Source organism: Leptonotus elevatus, chromosome 6 (assembly GCF_054856555.1).
Source record: "Leptonotus elevatus isolate MCC_2025b chromosome 6, RoL_Lele_1.0, whole genome shotgun sequence".
NCBI classification, from domain to species: Eukaryota; Metazoa; Chordata; class Actinopteri; order Syngnathiformes; family Syngnathidae; genus Leptonotus; species Leptonotus elevatus.
This window is the reverse complement of record NC_141244.1, coordinates 20,397,598-20,420,613: the sequence shown is the minus strand read 5'-3', so window position 1 is coordinate 20,420,613 and position 23,016 is coordinate 20,397,598. Positions and strand designations below refer to the sequence as shown.

Below are 23,016 nucleotides of genomic sequence, written 5' to 3'. Positions count from 1 at the left end.
CCAAAAGGCTTCTTTAGTACTAAATTGCCGAACTGGAGTCTTTATATTGAAAGTATTGTCTGTGTTGGGTGTGTCACCTGGGGCTGGTCACAATAGGGTTGTTGTTGCTGTCAGGCGTGATTGGTAAATGACCGTTTTGCATAACAACATGTTCACCTGCCTGCTCGCAAAAATATCTCGTTTGTGGCCATTCTATCCATGCAAGGGGACAATTTATGATATTCAGGATGGATAAGTGATGATTCTGTTTCAAGAGGGTCTTTTGATATAGCTTGACACATATATCAAGTGTTTAACTTTCTCACAGACCAGAATTTTGAAATTTTTGTACTCAGAGGAATGCCCAATCTTTTTGAAAATTTTTGAAGAACCGTAGATGCTGTCTGCTATGTTGTGCCATGTATTCGTTCGTGTATTAGGGCTTACTTGGTCTCTCCAATGTAGAGGTCACTGCATTCCTTAATACATCGCATTGCACACATAGCATTGCGAGTTTGCTTCGAGAAATTTTGTCCTCTGAGTTAACCAGCTTTTGCCTCAGCACGTTGCTCGGTTTGAAATGTATCGATATGTTATATTTGGAGAAAATCCTGCTGAGTTAAGGAACCACAATACTCTGCCTCCCTCCTCTTTCTGCCATTAAGTTCGGGTGCCGCAGCCCTTCTTGTGACCCGCCCGAGGGGACAGAACAACCAGAGACATAAATAGGGAGTCCATACTTAAAATTGAGAACTGGACAACAAAGTGAAAAATGTCTTCAGCAAATGAAGAACCCAGTTACCTTAATCCAGACATTTGGGGGGGGGGGGGGTCAGAGTGATTTAGTTCCTTTAACAATAGAATTGTGGTGTGGAATAAACTATATGGATTTTTGTGGGAAAAATCAGATTTCAATTTCATGGCCATATTGCCCAGACCTGCAATTAGTACCATGTATTTTATTTCATCACAAGAGCGTGTCAGAAGTGAGCAAGTCCGGAGGAAAAGGCCAATGAAGGTCAGACGTCTCAGACCAAAGAACACGGCGCCTTTTAGCGCCGCTTGTTAATGATCCACAACCTCAACCTTTCCCTCAGTACCTGCCCACCAATATTTGATTATTGAACTGAGTACAGTATACTCATTAAGAAACGAGTGTCCATGTTAAGGTCATTAAAGCTTGTCTTTAAATCTCAACGTTGCCTCGAGATGCCTAGTGGCCATATTGGCCATTCTGTTACGGATGTAAAATGTTTGGCAGCTATTGCGCAATATGGTCGGCAAGTTATTTATGGAACAAAGGTGAGGACAATAGGATTGATGATTCAAAGCTGATAAAGAAAAGATGAGCTGGATGTCAAAACAAACGTCAGGGGAAAAAAAAACAAATGAATCACTGGCCATCATGGAAAACGAACGTCTAGACGTCAAAACAGGACGCCTACAACATCAAGGCTGGATTTATACTCCATGAATCAGTGTAAAGAAAAATGAAGTACTACAAGTAAGATTAGGCAACAAGAAGGAAGGAAGAGCATGTTGCGCCATTACACTACTTCCTATAAATAACATTGGTAGTTTTCATGACCATCATGTATAAGTAAAGTTTTGCTGAGCCAGTATAGTAGTCCGTATAGATAATGTTGCTATCCATTTGTATCTATTACAAATTGCAGTACTGTGCCTCTGTATATACTGCATTATTTATGCATAGTTTCCCCTTTACTGTTGAGATTTGCGTTTATAACTGATACATATATCATGTCTGATGCTACATACAATGCTGCTACAAGTAGCAATTGTTGCTGCTTGTGGTTCACATTTGCATACACACAAATGGTACCTTGATATACAAGTTTAATTTGGTCCATGACTATGCTCAAAACTCTGACAAGAAAAAGCTGGCGGCCCGCCAGGCCTATACAGCACTTGGGGAAACCCTGTTTAAATTGTACTGCTACCGATCACTGTGCTGCTGTAAAAACTGGAATTTCCACCACTGTGGAGGTGACACACGTTTATTTAAGATTTTTCTATTCCGGCAATTGATCTATCACATTTCCTCATCAAACAAAAAGTGTCGTCTGGGAACGTTGTCATGAATACAATACAGTCAAAAATCTAATCATTGCAAAAATAAAGCACATGTTGTGCTACAAGACTATAGTTCCACTTTCAAGTTGTCTGTTTAAATTCAGCAGAGTGAAAGAAAACAACTCAAGTTTTGGAGGCCGTTCCACATTCCTGAGCATCACACACACAATACGCACACACACTCCAGCACACTCAGAGGAGGGAGAGTGAGCACATGGGAGAGTAAGCTCAGTCAACAGATACAAACTGGTCTGACACACTGCCCCGGTTCAAACGTGTGGCCATGCTGAGGAAGAGGAGTCAGCGCCTTGACCACTCTTCTAAGGTGAGTTTAAAATATGAAACATCAGACCAAAGCTAATGCGACTTGATCCACAACAAACAGAACTGCTGGGTGCTCATGTGATTCAAGGTAGTGTTGCTCAACTGATGGCTCCAGCCCAAAAAGTAGCTGACAAATAGATGTGTTTTGGCTGAGTTAAAGGAGGGAAGCTGGTCCAAATATTTCATGTGCATTCTTAGGATTTTTCCAAGTGTGCGGTATCTATTTTATTAGTTTACGTGCTGTTATTTTTGCATTAGTAGAAATAAAAAAAAATAAAAAAAAATAAAAAACGTACTGACACACAAAAAATAATAATAATATAGACTTGTAAAATAAAATAAAATAACACAATGCAATATTGATGGCCAAATGTCTACTAATTAAGTTGAAAGCTTAACAACAACAAAAGATTTCATGTGAAAGAACGCTGAAGACTAATAAATAAATAAATACATAAATAAATGAATATATATATATATAAAAAGTATAATTTCAATAGCAACACAAATTAACAAAATAAATGCAAAGAAAAATTTTACATCTGCATTTTATTTTTCAATAGAATAATTTTCAGTGTCAATGTATCTTTTTCTACAACGGCAAACATAACGGCAGTGCTCTTTCTCTTTACTATATTACTACTTGGCATGTTCTTTGCCACTTTATGCCCAGAGATAGATTTACAAGTGAATTAAAGGTTGTGACCGGTTGAACTCGTCTTCAATCATTCTTTGCGTGACATGGCTAAGTTAGGATTGAGCAACACGCGCGACTCATACGCTGACGGCCCAATGAAAAAAATGAAAAAAACAACACACAAAAAATGCTGAGGTAAACCTCAAGACAAGTCAGCATTGCATTAGAGCTGCTTTGACTCGCTATTACTCCAACGACGCTGTGTCGCAAGTTTGCATCTGCTAATAGATGGTGCTAAAGATGCTAGCAACCAAAAAGCAACAGGATGCTGTTTGTTATCACATGCTGCTTTGGAACAGGTTAGCTCACTGCTTGTGCAAGAAGACAACAACACATTGGAGTGGTCCTAAACATTTTTGCAGATTTTGCAAGAGATTGTTTTTTGGAGGATTTTTTACACAATATATTATATAGGTACATATCTACAGTTGAGTTCCTTCAGTGTCATGCGTTGTACTGCAACATGCCAAGCAGCTGTGAAATTTACAGGAAAAGATGCAGCATGATCAAGAGCAAAGAGAAGAGGCATAGCAGGTTCCCAACTAGGCTGCAGAAATAGTCATCCCCGAAGAATAGTATGTTAAAGTAGCAGTTATTTATAATTACCATAAGATCGATGCTATGTTCCATGTTGTTTCAAATCACGTTAGCATTAAGCTAGCAGACTTTTGTTAGGCTAGTGTGACCGCACGTCCCGTTTTGGCCGAGACAATCACGTTTTTGAGCCTTGCGTCCCGTTCCCGTCGGATTTCACCAACCTCATTGTTTTGTCCCGATATTACGCAGGTCCCGTCCCGGTGTCCCATTTTTTTTGCCATGTGTATGTAAATCACACGGTTGTTAAAGCGATTCATACGATAAACCCATTAAAAGGGAATTCAACTGTTAAAATCCTTCCTATTTACTTCCAAATTCACAATTGCGTTCTCATTCGCATCTGCATCTAATTGGTAGCAGCACGGACTTACGTAGCAGGCGTTGACCAGAACTAGAACTACTTCCTGCTTTTGCATCTAAGAGTCATGGGAAATGTAGTCCTAGCATCCACTGCGGTTGCCAGTCGCCGGTCAGACATCGCAAGCTGAGCTTTCTCGTGGTATATTTCCAATGTTACAATGTGTGACCGGTACGAGAGAAAGTGCATTGCTTGTTTTGCTATGCCGGACAATCGACCAAGATAGCATTTAGCATTAGCGATAGCCCACACAGCACATACCTCCACGCCTCACTTCCCACACGTGTCAGTCGTCATTTCCCAGCTGTTTGAACTTCATGACCTGGCATCTCGCCACAGTGCGCGAGTCAATTGATGGGAAAAAAATAACGATACTTCACGTGAAGTAGTTTCTTACAAGCCGCCATTCCATTGAATGAGGTGCAGCAACATCACTCAGATAAAGCCTGACCATTCCTCCTTCTGATAAGCACTGTAAGAAGGCTTAAAACTTCCTCCATGTGACTCAGTCGCTGACGCAGTTGCTGCTTCTGTGCAAGTTAATAACAAACTAAGCCAAGGCCACAAAATACAGATTCTTGTCCATGCAGGAAACAGTTTTCCCCTAATAACAGCCCAGTAATATTTCATAAAACGTCCCTGCTCACTACACACGCAGTACGCTCAACTCCCGAATGCTTTACATTCCCCCGTTAATCATTTATTTTTACACGAACAACAAAAGGATTTCCGGCAAAGAAGCAACCAATATTTAGTTGGTAACATGGCAACAGTGAAGACAGTAATGAATAGCAATACATTTTACAATAACTATAGTACATTAAGTCGTTTAAGTTTACTAACTGCGTTATATAAAACAGTTGAGCAAATACACTATTGGAAGTAGCTGGACGTTAAAACCATTTTAGCAACAAGCTAGGTGGATTAATGTGTGCAAACTGACAAATAGTAAAGTTGTCCAAAAATGCCTGAGATGAAAGCAGAATGTGATTGAAAAGAAAGTGGATAAACAAAAGCTCAAATATAGCCAACAGGCTGTGTGCACATGAGGCCAGTTACCATGGCAACTCAAGGTGGTTCAAAATCAACAGAGAAAATACATAATAAACATGAATTAGTCCAACGGAGACTAGTCAAAAGTTCTCTATCCAATTATTTCCGTATCACACTCTGGGTGGTGATTCTTTCAAGACATCTGGGGCCTGATTTACTGCTAAGATAACAAATATGTAGCAGGCGTTAAATTGCATTTTCATTCGAACTGATTGCACACGCTGATGGTTTTGCACATGATCTACACAATCGGCAGCAGGTGTAAAAGTGATAGAGACCGTGTTATTTAGATAAAGGTTATGGGGCTTTAGGTAGCTTTGATGGTTTTCACCTTGGAAAATTTGTGAGGGCAATGACGTTTGAAGTGATGGAATTGGAAGTAGAAGAGGCAAATTAACCGTGGATATTTCACCACAAAATTTATGATCCCTAATATACACTCTTGTCAGTATTTTGTGCATTCGTGTAGAAACTCACCAAATGAATTGTGTGACTCTTTTGCTTCAATGTGTTTTTGCAAACCTCTAGTAAATGAGGATCTTAAGGTCCCAGCCGCACTGAAATAAGAAAATCAATGACATTTTATAGCCTGCACCTTTCAACAAGCCACTATCTGTCACGTCACACGTTTCACACTCAGGAAAGGAAAATATTCTGTACTATCAGGACATGAAATCCATATGCAAAGCAATGCTCACACACACAAACACATTTTATGGGAACGCTATAAAACTTCCTGCATGTGACTTCTGCCAACACACACGCAAACTACAGTATATAAAGAAAGTATGAGGAAATGTTTTGATAGCGTGTGTTTACAGTCTGGAGTGAGTGATAAGAAGGTATGTGTGCATGTGTTGATCAAAAGAACTTTCCTTATGTGCTATTATGGGAAAAAATTCAGCTTAAATGCTTTAATAAAATATGAAATAAAATTTAAAAATCTTCTTTCGTTTAACTGCTAGGTTGGTCCCCTATGTTTCAGTGTGTTATATTCTGATATGACAAAAGCCTAAAAAATATTAACTATAGAAAAAAATATTACATGTATCTGAATATATTGTAGGCTTTATAAAAATATTAATAAAAATGTAAAGGGGGCCTCATTACTAGATATTGAGCATGATCTTGGGAGATTTTAATTGATGACTGGTGGGATGAATGATTGGAAGCAAAAATAATACTGAAAAAAACAAAAAACAAAAGTGAAATGAAGCAACGACAAAGGTGGGAAATAAAAAGCAATGCAAAATGAAACAAAAACGAGCAAAATATGGCATGAAATGATGCAAAGCCCAAAGGACGAAAAGGCACGGTGATTCATCATTGGAGTGGGCTGGACAAAAACACATTTAAGAAATAAAATCAAAAGTAGTCTTCTCATAAACAACATGACCAAACAACACACGAGCTCCGAAACGAAGATAGATGAAGACAATTAGTTGCTCATTTAATGGATGAATGAAAATGCTCTGTGTGGTAACTAACAATATTAAGTGATGAATACTTTAGTGCAGCTTTAGAGTTTAAACAGCAGCATGCTAAAATTCTTGACCTAGGAGGAAATGGCATTTAAATGTCTTAATAGGGAGGAGGACAAACTATCGAATAAATGTTATCGAACAGCTTTTGTATCGACTATTTCATGTCTAGCTGAAGGTTGTTCTATAGTAGGCCAAAAGCGGCGCAAGTAGCAGAAAAAAAAAACATTACTCAGAGTTAGTCAAAATCATTCTGCTAGTGCACTGAATTATCGTACTTGTGAGTACAAAAAACTTACTCGTACATTATTTTTCGTTGGATATCGAGGATGCTGACTGGCTTTCCACAGTGCTGAGTTGTCAAACGCACCACAAATGGCTTCATCCAAAACAATCACATTTGTATAGCGTTGCTATGCCGGAAATCTAACCAATTAATGGAGGTTAAGTGTGTATTTTACTGCCTGTACATAGCTCTTCAAATTCCAAGGCTTGTACTTTAGCAAATGCATACTAGGAACTGAAATACTGAAAACAGTAGTGATAGACCGATAAGTTTTTTCTAGGCCGATACCGATTATTAGTAGTCAAGGAGACCGATAACCGATATTTCAAGCCAATATTCATTTACAGTAAAAGAGAAACTATTAGGTGTAAAAGAAAAATAAATAATACTTTAAAATATATAAAGAATTGACAGCTTTGTTTTAAAAATTGTAACAAAAAGTCAAAAGGCTTCAAAAGATCTTTGCAGAGAGTGAAAAATTGTCTGCATATGTTCGAAATATCTTTGCGACTAAAACTGTAAGTGAACATCTTAAAAATCCTGATGAAAAGCCTAAATTCGCTACTTTCACAACTTTACTTTCTTTATCGGCCTTCAGCCTCATAAAAAGGCCGATGCCGATATTTGTCAAAATGCAAAATATTGGTACAGACAGTACCGACAATCGGCCCACCCGATAATCGGTCTATCCTTAGAACTGTTTAACTCTATCTCCACAACTGAGTATTGCATAAAGGTGTTCTTGGTCTTTTCATATTTTTTCTGCAATTATATTTAAACAAATCTCAGAATTACCTTAACAGGGTCTTTAAAGACCCATGCCTGAAATGGGACAGGAATTTCACTGTTTATATTTGAAGCATCCATTTTGGGGCATATACATGGGTTTGAATTGTGAAGAACTCTTACAAGAGACTTTATCCAAATGAGCCCCAAATGTAAGCCACTATCCTGAACAGATGGGGCAAGCTCAATTCTCAAAACAAGTGTATCGATGTGTTTGAGGATCATTTCAAAGATTGACCATTAAAATGAGAATGTGACGGCCCCCACAAGCTTTATTATTTTTCTGCTTCTTTGTCTCGACAGGTGATTCACAATGTTGTGGACTTTCGTCGTCCTCAGTGCGGCCTTCAATAGAGGGCACACGTTTCCAACCCAGAGTCCAACAACCCCAACTAGCGGTATGGCAGAGATATCCTGTCGCTTCTCCAATGCGGGCCGAACAGCAAATTGCCTGGGCGGGCAGCTGGAGAGTGTCCCCTGGAGATACTTCCCATCCACACTGGAGGACATCGACCTGTCCTACAATAAACTCCAAGTAATCCGTTCAGAGGACTTTGTGCATCTCCCTCGCCTCCGTGTGCTTAAGCTGCAGTATAACAACATCTCGCGGATCGACGATGACGCCTTCAAAAATAACACTCTGCTGGAGGATCTCAACATCTTCAACAACTCCCTGCAAGAGATTCCTGCCTCGGTGTTGACGTCTCTGTCAAATTTAAAGTATCTCTACATGTCCAACAACCTTTACAGGCGTGCAACGTTATCCGAGGGATTCTCAAGGCTGACCAAGCTCCAGGTTCTGTCCATGGGTGGCCCTCTGGTGGCGGGTCTGAAGAGGGAAGACTTTCAGCCGCTGGAGAACATCAAGTTACAAGACTTCGCGATCAAATGCTCCTCCAATTTAAGCTACTATGAGCCAGGAAGTTTACGGATTATCCAAACTCAACATATGGGCTTTGACATGGCCATGGACCAGCGGCCTGTCACTCTCCTTCACATGCTACGAGACCTCACCAACAAGACCTTGAGTGCCATCCAGTTCCGCAACCTCTTCGAGTTCACGTACTACATGGGAGATGAGGACATCTTCCAGGGTTTAGCGGATATCAATGCCTACCAGTTAGTCTTCCACAGAGGGAAGTTTAATGAGAACCTTTTGAGGATGGCGCTGATCAACCTGCAAGCCGCCCCCATAAAGAGGGTCCGATTCCAGTACATCGACTTTGCGCGCTCGCCAAAATTCACTGACAGTGGTGCCAAATCCAGCATCACGGACCTGAAGCTGGAAAGGCTGGATCTCTGGTAGGCCGCCGTTCTGTTAGCATTCTGTGGGTCTTGAAAAATCACCCAAAAACTCATGTTGTCTTTCAGGTACATCAGCAATCCTGACATACTGCGTTTCGACTGGCGCTTTACTTGGTTCAACAAGGTCAAGCAGCTGTCTATCGGCTATGTATACTTCAACTCTGTTCCTTGCGACGCCTGGTTGGAGATGGGCGCCATGGAGATCCTGGACGTCTCCAACAACCGCCTGAGGGACGACTACATCTTCAACCAGCTTTGTGACTATAGAGGCTCCGTGTCCAGCCTTCACACCTTCAACATGAGCACCAACGAGCTGACCAGCCTGAGAGACTTGTCGGCACTGACCAGGCATTTCCGCCGGCTGCAAGTGTTGGACTTCAGTCACAACCAGCTGGGATCCGCCGAAAGCAGCCGAGGGTGCGTCTGGCAAGAGAACATCACTCGGGTCATCGCTCACCACAATCAATTCACCGCAGAAGCTCTTGCTTGTCTGCCCACCACTGTGCAGTTCTTGGACCTGTCCTCGTGCAACCTAGACCAGTTAAACGTCACATACTTCGAGAAGGCTATAAACCTGAAGGAGCTGCTTCTGAGCGACAACAAAATCAAGTTCATCCCGTCCAGGTGGAAGAGTCCATTGCTGTTCAGTCTGACTTTGGATGGGAATTCCTTTGGTCTCATCAGCACGGAATCCTTCCAGCACATGCCTGGACTCACTCACCTGAAGGCTGGGAATAACCCGTACCACTGTACCTGCGATCTTCACGCCTTTATAGAGGACACCAAGAACAAAAAACGGATCATCCTAACGGACTGGCCTGGGAACTACAGGTGCTACCACCCAGAACCCTTTCTCAACATAGGCGTATCCAAGTACTTGCCCAGCAAGGTGGCGTGCGATATCAGATTGGTCATCATCATCAGCGTTGCTACCACCACGGTGGTTATCCTCATCCTGATGCTCATTTGCTACATTTTCGACCTGCCGTGGTACACCAAGGCCACTTACCAGATCATCAGGGCCAAATACAGAGCGCACAAGGAGCGAGCTGCCGGAGAAGCCGGACCTTTTGCCTATCATGCCTTCATATCTTACAGCAACTGGGACGCCGACTGGGTGAGGGAGCAGCTGCTGCCCTGTCTGGAAAACAACCGGAACCCTTACCGACTCTGCATACACGAGAGGGACTTCATGCCGGGGCGTTGGATCATTGATAACATCATCGAGAACATTGAGAGCAGTCACAAGGTAAAGTAGTGCTGTTGTGCAAGTCAGCCTTTGGTGCCTTTCACTGTGTGGGAAATTGGTAATATTGAAACTGTTTTTGAGGAAGTGACTTTTTCTGTCTTCTGAGCAGTACCAGCTTGGAAGTTTGAGATGATGAAAAAGTGGTGCTCTAAAAACACAACCATCGTTTTTGGTGTTTGGAATATTGGTGTTTGATTAGGTTCTTTACTCCAATACAACGTCCCAAGAAAACACACACACACACACACACACACACACACGCGCACACACACACACACACACATCTTCAAGTACCTCAATCATCAAGTTTTAATTGGTTCCACCCAAGCATTCCAGTCCAGTTTAGCCTGATAATCTACAGTTTCAGAAGAATAAGCAATGATTTCATTTTGGAAGTAAAATATTTCATAATATCTCTGCTCCAAAGCACATCAGATTTAAAGTTCCTTTAATGCCACAAAAAAAAAATTTATGTCGCGATTAATGACCGCCCCTTGGAAAGAGTGTACTGGTGGAATTACAGTCAGACACGTCCACATCAAAATTTTGCAATAATTAATTTAATAATAATGCATATATTTGTGGAGACTGGGGTCAAGTTGTATTTTATTATTTTAAAAATGCGCAAGAGTTATTTCATGTTAAAGATTAAATAGCTCTTAATATAAAAACAAAAATGCACTGAGCTGTCACCATCGTCTTACAAATGCAATTATGCCATCCAGTGGCAGACAAATGACCTCGACACAAATCAATATCACTCTCGTTTTTTACAGTACAGTAAATCTTTTAAATTTGACCTCTATTTTATGAATAATTATGAAATTACTCTATAAATGACTAAAAGATGCAGCTGTATTTCTATTAAACATTTTTTCCACTTTTATGTTAACAAGAGTATGAAATTATTTTATTGTACATTTAGAATAGATAAAAAATTTGCGATTAATTGTGAGTTAACTATTGAAGCCATGCGATTAATTACGATTACAAATGTTAATCGCCTGACACCCCTAATTGTGACCTGTTTTTATTTTTGCTTGTTTTTTTTCTGTGCAGATCATATTCGTGCTGTCGCGACACTTTGTCAACAGCGAGTGGTGCAACTACGAGCTGTACTTTGCTCAGCAGCGAGCCATTGGCAAAACATTCAGCGACGTCATCCTGGTGGTGAAGGAACCCATCGACCCGGGCTCCTTGCCCAGCAAGTACTGCAAGCTGAAGAAGATGCTGAGCACCAAGACGTACCTGGAGTGGCCTCAGCAGGCCAACCAGCAGGCCTTCTTCTGGACCCAGCTGAGGAACGTCTTGGGCAAACCCACCAGGCATGGTATCCGGAGCAGGAACTCGTCCGTGGAGGCTCACTCACTGACGGAGGCCGAGAGGCCGGAAGTGGTCAATTCTGATGGAGAAGTGGAGAATGTTAAAGATGAAATGTTCAAAGGGAGACAAATACCTGTGGTGGTGTGAGGCCCTCGGTAAACCTAAACGTCTGGACACAAAAGGACCCAGGTGAACACGATACCTGGACGCTGAAAGGATTCGACCCCCGTGGTGCACTTTGAAGCCGCCTGTATGGGAAGCTGTTTTCTACATGATTTGCAACTCAAGGTCCATGTAATGGTACACTCTTTGCCATCGCTAGTAAAACAATTCAGCACACTTGCAAAATGGCCGTAGTAATATTTTACTACTACCGTATATGTGTGCACCCGAGCAGGACAACTTTGAAATCCTATTAGGATGGATTAATAGGACATCCTATTATTAACAAAATAGGCAAAACAGTATCCTAGGTGAGTATTCAAGTGCTGTATTTTTAGCACTTTAATAGTAATACTAGTAGCAAAAAAAGAACTAGTACATGGACCTTAAGATGTATATTGAGTTACATTCATTACATATATTTTTGAAATCAAGTATGGATAAATCCTCAAGCGGCTTTACTGTATAATTAGGAAGAACAATATGAACCTACGTTTATTAATATTTGTACAATGCTGGTCATTTGTTATTTTTTTATTACTGTCTTCTTGAATAAAAATGTGTCTTAAACAAGGTTATCATTTGTATGTCTGTGGCACAAACGCAATTTTGCAGTCCGATAACACAGCTAATTCTCACTCAAATTATTTTAAATGTTAATGAGATGTGTCATTTCAAAATGTTCATATTGTTCACGTAAACTACAAATCTCCCCTAAATGTTTCCCCCGAAATACACCTAAGGTGAGTAAAATATTATTTTTAAAACCTCAATCTCAATCTCAGAACTAGTTTTTACTGTAGTGAATGCCAAACTTTCTAATTCAACTAATTAAAAATAATTAACTTTCATAATTATATACTGTCAATTTCTGTGGTTAGCGCTCCAATGACAACAACCTTCTGGAACTTGACACTTGGATTCAACAAAAACGTCAAACCTATAATATGACTCGTATTTTAATGGGCTGTTTGATAATGCTGGCAAATCAAATAATCTTTGACATTTTGATACACATCCTGTACCAATTACGGTAGTGGGCAGTCGGTTACCGCACCAACATTTAACAAGATGTGTAAAAATTAACTAAGCTTAATGTTAGCTGAAAGTTTAACTTCAAAATTTGGACAAGTAACGTGGCTATATTAGCAATGCTAACTATAGCATGGCTGAGGTGGAGCTTTAGTCAATCAATAAAAATAAAAAAAATAACTAATTAAATCTGTCATTCTCTCTCAATGTTTGCACCATTTATGCTCACACTGAGGGGAAAACATGACTTACTTTCTCACGTTTGAGCGTTACCAAAACTTTTAGCAGCCTTTCTTTGCCTGTGTCGCGTTGCTGTCATACCGCCAGTGGCCAAAGGGGTCGCCCTCATCACTCAGAAGATTAATCAATCAGGTGCAGGTGAGAAGAGCTCACAAAGTGATAAGATGCCAGCTGGACGCACTTGAGCTTGATAACTTCGTGGTCAGGTGAGTTTGTATCTCTTTTTATTCATGAAATATGACAAAATAAGACTATTTCAGTGCATTGCAAAACACTTATAGAGTGTCGCAAGTGTGGGTTTATTTCATTTGGGCTGGTGTGTGTAGTGTGTTTAGGCGGAATTCAAAGCTATCAAATATTTGGCCAATGTTATCCATTGTTCTACTGTAAGTATTGATTTGTTTCATTTGAGCTGCTTGTGTTGGAAAGTGGGGAAAAAGTGCTCCAAGTTAGTTCTAAACCTTTCTGGGGACCAGAGGTCACTTTTTTTCAGGAATAACATTTGCCTACAAACACCTTTTTTATATTTCTGTAAAATCTTTGTTACATTTCTTACTTGCAATACAATTTTTCTAACTGTTTATTCATTTGCTGGTTCGTGCAGGATTAAAAGGAAAAGGTGTGTGTTACAAGTTATAATTTATGTATATATAATTTATGTATATATATATATATATATATATATATATATAAATTTAAAAAACCTTGTGCTTGTTCATTAGAGTTCACAAAAGTGAATTTTCTACCTAAATACTCCCAACTTTTTTTTTTTCTTATCCAAATTAACAAATGGGAGTACTTTTCAACATTCACAGTCTGAATTTGAATAGAAATTTTAAGCTGTTTCGCACAGATTCCCCAAAATGGCCACATTACCTGCGCTTTCACACAGCCCCGGATAATTATATCACGTCCACGCCAGTCTGGTGTGATGCTAGAATTGCTTTCAGTGCAACGGGGTGAGTGTTAAACTTCTGAATCCTGATGTCTTGGACAAAGGTTGCATCAGGATTCTGCTTTTCCTCTGGTACAACCTCCGAAAATGTGCCGACTTCATCCAGCCCACTTCTGTGTTTTACTATTTACAGACGACTGCGACAAGAGAGTAAAAATGTTCAGAATTTACAGGCAGAGTGAAAGTGATGATTTTCACATCACATTTAAATCGTATCATTAAAATGGCAGATCGAGAAGGTTTTTGCAGACCCCGTTTTGAGAATCCCCTCGCTTCATTTCGCTTCAAAAGTGACCCAACTACTACTATGGCCGTTTTTACAAGCCTGTGGAATGTAATAATGTTTTTTTTAATTTATACTAATGCCCATATCAGGTGGAGTTAAAGTAGGAGTGCTACGGTAAGTTTAAATCAAATGCCAGAGTAGTTTTTTTAAGGTTATAAGTGACAAATGTTAGAATTAGTTAACAAATTCTTTATTTTATTTTTTATTTTTTTCGTTAGTGATTGATAACTAAAATAACCTTGTCCCACAGTCAAGTTTGTTCCTACAACCCTTAATCACAGAGTCCCAAAAAGCTTCACAAGCATTCAGTTCACAATTATCAACATATAATATGTTTGTCTAAACCCCATCCAGCTACGGAAAACACAGAAAACTAACCCAAAAAATGCCATACAAGCTAATAACGACAAACAAAATAACTTTCAGATTGAGTCGTTAAAAACTTGTTAGAAAAATAAATAAATAAAAGTAGAGAATCCGAAGTACAGCAGAGTAAAAGTATTTGTACTTTATTTCCCACCCCTGCACCTTCATGAAATATGTAGCAAGTTGAAAGTGGATTCAAATCTTCAGGGGGTGTGCGGGCTGCTCAGCATGGGGGTCACTTTGCTGTTTTTTCCATTCTTTTATTCTGAGGTGATACGACTCCTCACCGCCGTCCCCCACGGTGCAGCGTCTCAGGTGTCCCTCAGTGCCAACCAGTGGAGAAAATGTCTCGTAGGAAACTCGCTGCTGTGAGGAGAGAAAAATATTTTCAGACAGCTTAGTGAGATCATTGATAATGCTAATAAATTAATCAAGTATAGGTCCGAAAAACTTCCTCGTTGAACACCTGATATTAGCTTGAACAATTTTATTTATATTATTTTTATATAATATTTGAATTATCTGATTGCAGGATGCTGTGTTGCTGCGCGAAAGCATGCAGTCGCGGTAATATTCCACTTCGTTGGATTCTGTGTGAAAGGTACCGACGCGGAATGGGGGAGTGAATGGCGACCCCGGCAATTTCCCAGCTTCAGAGGTAGTTTCAGAGGCTGGCTGGTGCCTGCAGTGTGAAAGGGAATACAGAGGGCCCGCGTTTTGCCACAGATCCACCTGTGATAGGTGAAAGTCTGCGATATAGAACCGTCATATGCTTTTATAGTTTTATTCCTCCCCCACGCTTAAACGTATTAACCTATTAAAACATTTTCAAGTATTCTGTTCTCTCTCGCTTTGAAAAAACAGGAGACTAGAACTTCACTTATTCAAACTGTTGAACCAAACCATTTAATTGTGTCTAATGAAAGTCCACTAGTCAAATTCTAACATTTGTCACTTATACACCTTAAAACAACTTTTACCGTAGCCCTCCTACTTTAACTCCACCTGATTTGGGCATTAGATTTAAAAAAAGAAAAAGAAAAAAAAGAGAAAAAGAAAAAAAAAGTATCCCATTCCACAGGCTTGTAAAAACATTTAAACTTGGAATCCAATTTTTTATATTCCCTGTAGAAATGGGACATGTGACCTAAAAAAAAAAAAAGAAGCCAAGTGAGCACGTAACTGATCAGTTACCAACTCGCCGTAGTGTCAGACCTTCACCAATAGGGGGCGCTAATATACAGTAGAATATCTGTCAAGTGTGGTTTGACTAAACATTACACCTACTTCCTCAGCACAGGTGATGTCATCTTCAGTCGACAGCAAGTGGGGGAAAAATTGTTTTTAAAGATTAATTGTACATGAAAAAATAATTAGGTTATCAAAGTAATTCTGGACAAAATGTTAACTTTGCTGCTGAAAATGGCTCAATGAGTCAAGTATCCCTTTAAGATGTTAATTTGCTAATTAACCATTTGACATGAGACTGAAAAACTGTCTCATAAAACCAAAGTGAACCGAACTTCGTGTATCTAAACACAAATGTTGAAAAATGGAATAACAATTTATTACTGGAGATTTTTTAATCTTTTTTTTTTTTTTTTTTTTTGTGCCTGTTCTTGCCAGGCTTATCTGGCAATTCCAATCTGCGTGAAAGGCAAAAGCAGAAATTTAACACCTGACCTCACTTGGAAACAATTTGAATGCGCCGCATTCTGCACCACACGCTGGTGCTGATGTTAGCCCGATTGCATGATATTGCCGTGTTGTGTGTGGAAAAGGCTTGCTTGTTCTCATTTTTAAAGCTTGAAGATTGCAGTGACTATGCCACCCAACCCCCCCCCCCCCTCCCCCCCCGTCGCAATTATTCATTTGTTTTTGTTTTAAATTGTGTGTTGCAGGTACGGAGCGCGTTGACAAAATGAGTCGTCGGCTGGAAAAGGCCATCGAGGGCCTCATCACCATCTTCCACTCGTACTCGTCCAAAGAGGGCGACAAACACAAGCTGAGCAAAGCCGAGCTCAAGACGCTCCTGCAGGAGGAACTCACTGACTTCATGGCCGTAAGTGTGAATTTTTTTTTTCCCTCCAATCAGATTTTCATGAGTGTATGTACATTCTTAATTACTGTGCTTTAAAGGGAAATTTCTTTAAAATTTAAATTGTATTTACAATATGTTCGGTGCACCCCCGCTGGTCTAAACACGACATTCAAATTATTATTGCGTTTGAGGAAAATGTATTAAGCAGCAAAATCCACTTAAAACTTTATTTTTATTTTTATAATCTTAGTCACCTGTTGTGAGTTTGGTCATGTGATATTTGCAAGCTGAGCCGTGATTGGTCATTACCTGAGTAACTCTGTCATTTTCAATTGACAGCATGTGGCAAAATGGCCGCCCTCTGAGATGGATAAAAACAGGCTGACTTTTCCTTGAAGTAGATTTTTCACATATCTGTAGTTGTGTCAAGTTTTTTAAACGGGTACCTGGACAGTAAAATTAAGGGTTTACTTTTTAGTCTGTACTTTTACTCACACAAGAGTACAAATGTTGAATCTGAATGTTGCAAAAGTTTTTTTATTTTTTTATTTTTTACGCGAAATCTTGTAATTTATTTTATATATATATATAATTTTTTTTTTTTTTTTTTTTTTGTCTCCTCTTGTTCAGGGCTGCAGTGACGCATCCGCCGTAGACAAGATCATGACTGACCTGGACGAGAACGGCGACCAGCAGCTGGACTTTCAGGAGTTTGTGGTTCTGGTGGCGGCGCTCACCGTGGCCTGTAATGAATTCTTCGAAGGCACCTGCAAGAATTAAACTAAAAGATTATGTGAAATTGCTCATTTGTGTTTTCTGCATCCTAAAATAAAGATGTTTAAACTGTCTAAAGTCTTCTACGTTATCGTGCTTCTCCTGAAGTCATGTGTCTACTGGAACTTGCGGACAAAACAGATGGCATGAGTGACTTATTGGTTTGAGTCAAGATGCCTGTGCAATACACGAACTGACAAGCAGATGGCGACAGAGGCTTCAAGATGACCAGTTAAGTTTTAGTGCAAACCCCACTCACACACACACACACACACGCAGTCCGCACACAAAAATACGTTTCCCAACCAAGTCTAGCGGTCAGATGTCTCGTTTGTCCCGTCGTCTCACATGTTTACCAACAGGGCGGCATGTTCAGTCTCTCATGACAAAAACAAAAACACGCAACCACAATATAATATAATTCAATATACTGACGTAATTGTAGAGCCGCTCATAAAATTAACACAGCGGGTGCTCGTGGCAACGATCATGATTTACAGCCCATTTCAAACAAGTTTTCAAAGCAGAACTTGTTTTTGTTTTTTAATTACAAAACAATGCTTTCTTTGTTTGATTCCCACAAACATTTTACAGATTTATACACACACAAAGGTGTAACGTCACAATTCGAATTTAGATCGTTACCACCCCACACTGTTTCTCTGCCTATGAACTGTAAACCAGGCTGGCAAAAAAGCATTAGCTAGTAGCATTAGCTTCTGTTTAGCAACATATAAAATTGTGATGCCGCGGGAGGTATTTGCGTTTTTATTTGGTGATCTGTCCACTGTATGCGCCAGATGAAGTGTAGCATGTGAAGTGCTGCATCCGCCGGTGAAAATTATGTAGTTTTTATGGGTGATTGCTTTTTAAAAATATATATATTTGGGCATTGCTTTCACAAGTAGAAGCCGCTCAAGTCAACACCAAGGGATCGTTGCCACTGGTTACCATGGCAACAAAATCTGCAAGGCAGACATGCAAACTACTAATTCACCCTCGTGCATATTAAATTGTGAAAACAAAATGCTCTCCTTTAAATGTTTTGCTTTGTGTATGTAAATTATTTGTAGTATTTTTTTACGCCCGGTCTGTAAAAAAAACAAGAGAAAGGTGTATAAGTGTCAAAACTCATCAGACCTGGAGGGCAGTGGCCGTTATCAGATGTGATATCGGTGTGAAAGAGAGTTATCAACCCATCCGAGCTGTTTGCACAGTTTCCCCCTCGCTGTGAAATGGGACGCGGACAAGCGTGCGATAGCGTTCGGGTCAATGTTTACCTCGCGCCTTCCTTATCCGAGGGTCCCGTTTGCTCTCCGCCCAAACGCAAATCCCCCTGGCGGGATGGCAAAAAACCGCACCAACTCCAAACACAGGTGAGGCTGCGTCAAAGTTCGCCTGGTAGGAATGCGGACGGCTGGTGTGGACCATTAACCTTCTCCTGAGGGGTGAACGCTAATCCCGAACGTAAGACAACATTGACTTCTTATCGCAGACGTCAACCTCCTTCCTGTTTCCTCAGCCGGCAGCTGGAGTCATTCACCAGCAGAACTTCAATCAAGTACGTCAAAATCATTGACATGAGCGTGGCCTTTGCACTTGTAAAATGTATTCCATTGTAATTATAGCTTCATATAAGGTTTTGTTTTAGTGTAAGGATAAGAAATGTGACCTCTGTCTGTCTGATGTTGTATTATCACCTTGCTGGGAAAGAAAGCAAGATGTCCTGTGGTTGAGGGTGGGCCAGTTGCATGAGGTGAATAATAACTACATGTTCATGTGTGTATTTTGGCGCAGTCGGGTAGAATATTCGCAACTAAAAAATATATATATAGAATAATTATTAATTAATGTTCAATCCCTAATTTAATCCACTGAAAACACCCAACCCAAAACATTGGGCCAGTGCCAAGGTCGAATTATGACATTGTGAGAGGTTGATTTGGGTCTGATGCGCTGGCCGTTGACGCCTACCATCTCGCGAGCAGACTACTGTATAAACTAGACGTATACGTTCAGATTAGACATATAGAGACAGTTTGTAGGCTCTTATGCTACATTTGAGGATGGTCGGAAGTCAGACTTTTTCGAGTTCAAACCAGGAAGTGTGTACGGGAACGCCCCCTTGAACTCGGAAATTCCACTTGACGCCTTTGGAAAGGCAGACCGTGAACGGTAAACACACAATTTACTCGAGTATAAAACTGGATAGCTTTCTTCATTTATAAATATTCAACATAACCACGTAAGACAACATACGTGACAGTATGCCTCTGCATGAATTTATACAGTGATCTACTGAACTGTATGCAATGCTTATGAAATAAGATAAAAACAATAAATGAAGCAAAATTGCAAGAAGGTAAGTTTGCTAGAGGTCAAAATAAGTTTTGAGGAGCAAAATAAAAAAACAGTTTATCACTATTCGCCACTTTGACCGTTTACTTTCGCCTCGAACGCTTTCAGGTCGGAACTGGGGAAAAGCCAACTCGGATATATCCGACTTCCGACCATCCTCGAATGCAGCATTAGCAAAGGGCTGGGGGGCGGGAGTTTGGCGGGTGGTCACTCTTTTTTAATAAGTGGGCGGTATGTGCTGCTTTGAACACCCTCTTTTTCTCTTATCACTCAGTTCCTTATACCCCAGTATTAGATTTGGCAGAGGCACCTTTTGTTGAATTACAGTTGTAATTATTTAATAATAAAAAATAAATCCTCCTGGTAACGTTATTAAGCATATAAGGTATAGTTTATATGTTTAAGGCAAGTTGTAAAATGTTTGAAGTCCTCTTGTTTATGATTACCAATTTTAAAACATCATAAATCATGTTGTTTCTACTAAGTACTGTCTCAAATGTTTTCCAATTTCGATACTGTAAATGTGTAGGATCGTATGCCGAGAAACGTTTCGTGGGAGTGGTAATATGGCTGCCTGCCGGCTTCAAAAGTCTTGGCCTATCGGCTAGCCGCTAGCCAGTAATACAGAGCAGTGGCACCAAATCGCCAGCAGAGGATGATCACGTGAATAACCACAAATGGCTGACGTAGCCACCCTGGTGAGTTGGCGTCACTCCAGTGCTTGCATTAAACAGAATGTAAAAAGGTAGAATCAAAGGGGTTTTTTTTCTGATGAAAGAAGAAAGTCTATTATTTCATGTGGTAGATTCCAAGTTAAATTAAACATCCCAAACAATTCTAAACCTTAGATGACATTTATTTCCATATTTACATTGAGTAGATGAAATGATTGATCGAGTGTTTGAATGAAGTTGAGCAGCCTCACTTCTCTGTCATCAGCCGACCGCTCGCTGGACGGGCCAACGCGGGGACAACCAAGCCCCTGAGGCTTTACCAGGCGTGTGTGTGTGTGTGTGTGTAAAGACTGATGGTGGCTGTCAGGCCTCTCAACCCCTGCTGACAGTGCATGGGTTCGAACCCACACGCACACATGGAGTGTGTGCATTATCAGGCACCGAGGGGCATCCTAATGGGTGAACTGTGACCCCCCCAGAAAGGGGATCCGGGCAGGGGAAGTTGACGAGGGGACACAGAGGCTAAGCGGGCGCCACATTACGCCGCTTGTCACTCAAAGGCACACCCGCATAGGCCCCGCCCACCGGCTTCATCTACCTCAAAAAGTGTCAAATGAATGCAAGTGTCATTTGAGATGTGATTGGCGAAATTTGTCAAGTGCATTTTATTCATTTTTTGCACACTCATAAACACACTGTCACACACAGACGACCACCCACATACACGCACATTCGAGAAGATGGTTGTAAATTAAAGTGGAGCTGCTGAGTGACCTTCCACGTGTAATTAAACACATGGTGGTGTGGAATATGTCTCCCACATGACAACTCATCATGCACCTCCATCCTCTTCCTCATTTTTAACCTCATCTTCATCTCTTCACTGTTTTTGCACCCGGCGTCATGTAAGCTCGTTGCCGTTGGCGATCATGTGACTTTGTGAGGCTTCGATGGTGTAGGCCAGGCTTCTTCTTATCAGGCCTCTGTGGTGTTTTGTTTTTGTTTTGGCGTGGTGGTGCGTGTGTGGGTTCCCTGGCGGTCATCTGTGCATCAGACGTTGCCACTCTTATACACATTTGGTGATTTTGGGGGATATGGGGACAAAAATTATGATGCATGTCTTATTTTGCAAAAAAAATTTGGGGGGGATATATGCTTTTTTTCCCCCGGTAATGTATTTTCATGGGTCCAAAATAAAATAAAATAAATAATTATATATATATATATATATATATATATATAATATAAAATATATTAAATATATTAAATAAATAAATAAATAAAAATCTGAATAATAATAAAATAATAAATTAAATAAATAATAAATTAAAAAATAACAACAGTTTGGGTAACTTTATATCAAAATAGTCCAACATTTTTTGGTTGGTTTTCTACAAAACAAATGGGTTGTTCTGCACACAACAACCCAGAAAGTTGGGTCAAATTGACCCAAGTAGCAGGTCGGTCCAGTTTTTTTTAACCAAAATTGGGTTATTTTTTATCGATACATGCTTTTGCAGGTAAAGAAAAAAAATAAAAAGACAAATATCTGAAGTTAGCTTTGCTTTTTCTTTCAAAAAAAAAAAGCTATATATATATATACATAATAAATTAGGATAAAAAAGAAGAATTCTAAAAAAAATAAATACAAAGTTTTTGTGGGATGAAAATCTTGCGCTTCTGCCATCTTCCACTTGCCCATCTTTGGTGTGTTGGGGGTTACGTGCTGGTCATCGGCCGGCGCCGCTCTCATTCATCAGGACACATCACAACACATCTTGTCTTTATTGGGATGGGAGGAAGTCGTTAAGGCCTGCGAGGCGACCCGGCCGTGACCCTGCCACGACGCTGTTAAAAAAACTGACAGAGGTCAGCGATAAAGGGGGCGGGGCCTTCCTGCCAGCTCCGGCCAATCGCCGATGACCTCCACTCACTTCCAAGGTTTACTATGTGTTTCTAGAGAGTATTTTTTGTCCGTGTCACCAGCATGGGATATAGGGGCTTGAAGGCGACTTGTGAATTTGGTATTATGATGACTCCGTGAAAGTGGTTAGTGAGAAAGCCTGGACATTTGTGTCGGTAGCAGTTGTCACCGTGTTGCTGTGTGAAAGGCGCAGACAAATGATTGATGGCTTTAGCTTATTGTTTGCACTCTGAATGCAGCAATTTTGTGGATGGATCCCATTTTAGATAGACATGCTTATTTTCTGCCAAAACCAAAAAGTATCCAAATTTAGTGATACATTCTTCTGTTGGTTAAAAATAAAAAATTCTCCCAATTATGTGAGACATGCTTTATTTTTTCCTCAATATGAAAAACTGGGAAGATTGCCAATATTTTCAATAAAAAATATTGCTTTAATAGGCTACATATACATGTTGCCATATTTGTTGTTGAAAAATTAAACCAAATTTGGCTGTACTTTTTTTTCCGTCTCAATGCGAAACTTTTTTTTGGGGGGGGGGCACTATTTTTCAGTTGAAGATGAAAAAAAAACTTTGTTTTAAAATGGAAAACAAACAAACAAATTTGGCCCATACTTGCTTTTCCATCATGTTGAAGGAGCTTCTTTTTTTTTTTTTTTTTTTTTTTAAA

The 23,016-nt window shown here is 40.1% G+C and overlaps 2 protein-coding genes and 1 long non-coding RNA gene across 3 annotated transcripts in view; 2 read left to right on the top strand and 1 right to left on the bottom strand.

The window, feature by feature from the left end:
- The window catches only part of LOC147172646 (uncharacterized), a 45,264-nt gene extending 32,207 nt beyond the window's left edge, over positions 1-13,057 (bottom strand). The window contains exons 1-2 of the long non-coding RNA XR_015095311.1: positions 12,979-13,057; positions 11,458-11,611 (exon numbers count right to left, since the gene is read on the bottom strand). This is a non-coding gene — a long non-coding RNA (uncharacterized LOC147172646). The remainder of the gene's footprint in view (positions 1-11,457; positions 11,612-12,978) is intronic.
- On the top strand, positions 2,274-12,206 carry tlr18 (toll-like receptor 18). The gene is made up of 4 exons (XM_086077583.1): positions 2,274-2,398; positions 7,959-8,957; positions 9,027-10,209; positions 11,269-12,206. Exons 2-4 carry the CDS (start codon positions 7,969-7,971, stop codon positions 11,677-11,679), a joined length of 2,583 nt encoding a protein of 860 aa, XP_085933709.1. The 5' UTR covers positions 2,274-2,398; positions 7,959-7,968; the 3' UTR covers positions 11,680-12,206.
- Positions 13,058-16,479: 3,422 nt separating the features above from the next.
- s100a1 (S100 calcium binding protein A1) lies at positions 16,480-17,394 on the top strand. Its single transcript, XM_086078294.1, has 2 exons — positions 16,480-16,635; positions 17,245-17,394. Exons 1-2 carry the CDS (start codon positions 16,495-16,497, stop codon positions 17,392-17,394), a joined length of 291 nt encoding a protein of 96 aa, XP_085934420.1. The 5' UTR covers positions 16,480-16,494.
- Positions 17,395-23,016: the final 5,622 nt, after the last annotated feature.

Excerpts from the sequence above, each read along its gene's own strand:
- s100a1 (XM_086078294.1), top strand. The coding sequence starts at position 16,495 with ATGAGTCGTCGGCTGGAAAAGGCCATCGAGGGCCTCATCACCATCTTC. Across the intron at positions 16,636-17,244 it reads AACTCACTGACTTCATGGCC|GGCTGCAGTGACGCATCCGC; the intron begins GTAAGTGTGAAT and ends CCTCTTGTTCAG.
- tlr18 (XM_086077583.1), top strand. The coding sequence starts at position 7,969 with ATGTTGTGGACTTTCGTCGTCCTCAGTGCGGCCTTCAATAGAGGGCAC. Across the intron at positions 8,958-9,026 it reads CTGGAAAGGCTGGATCTCTG|GTACATCAGCAATCCTGACA; the intron begins GTAGGCCGCCGT and ends GTTGTCTTTCAG. Across the intron at positions 10,210-11,268 it reads ACATTGAGAGCAGTCACAAG|ATCATATTCGTGCTGTCGCG; the intron begins GTAAAGTAGTGC and ends TTTTCTGTGCAG.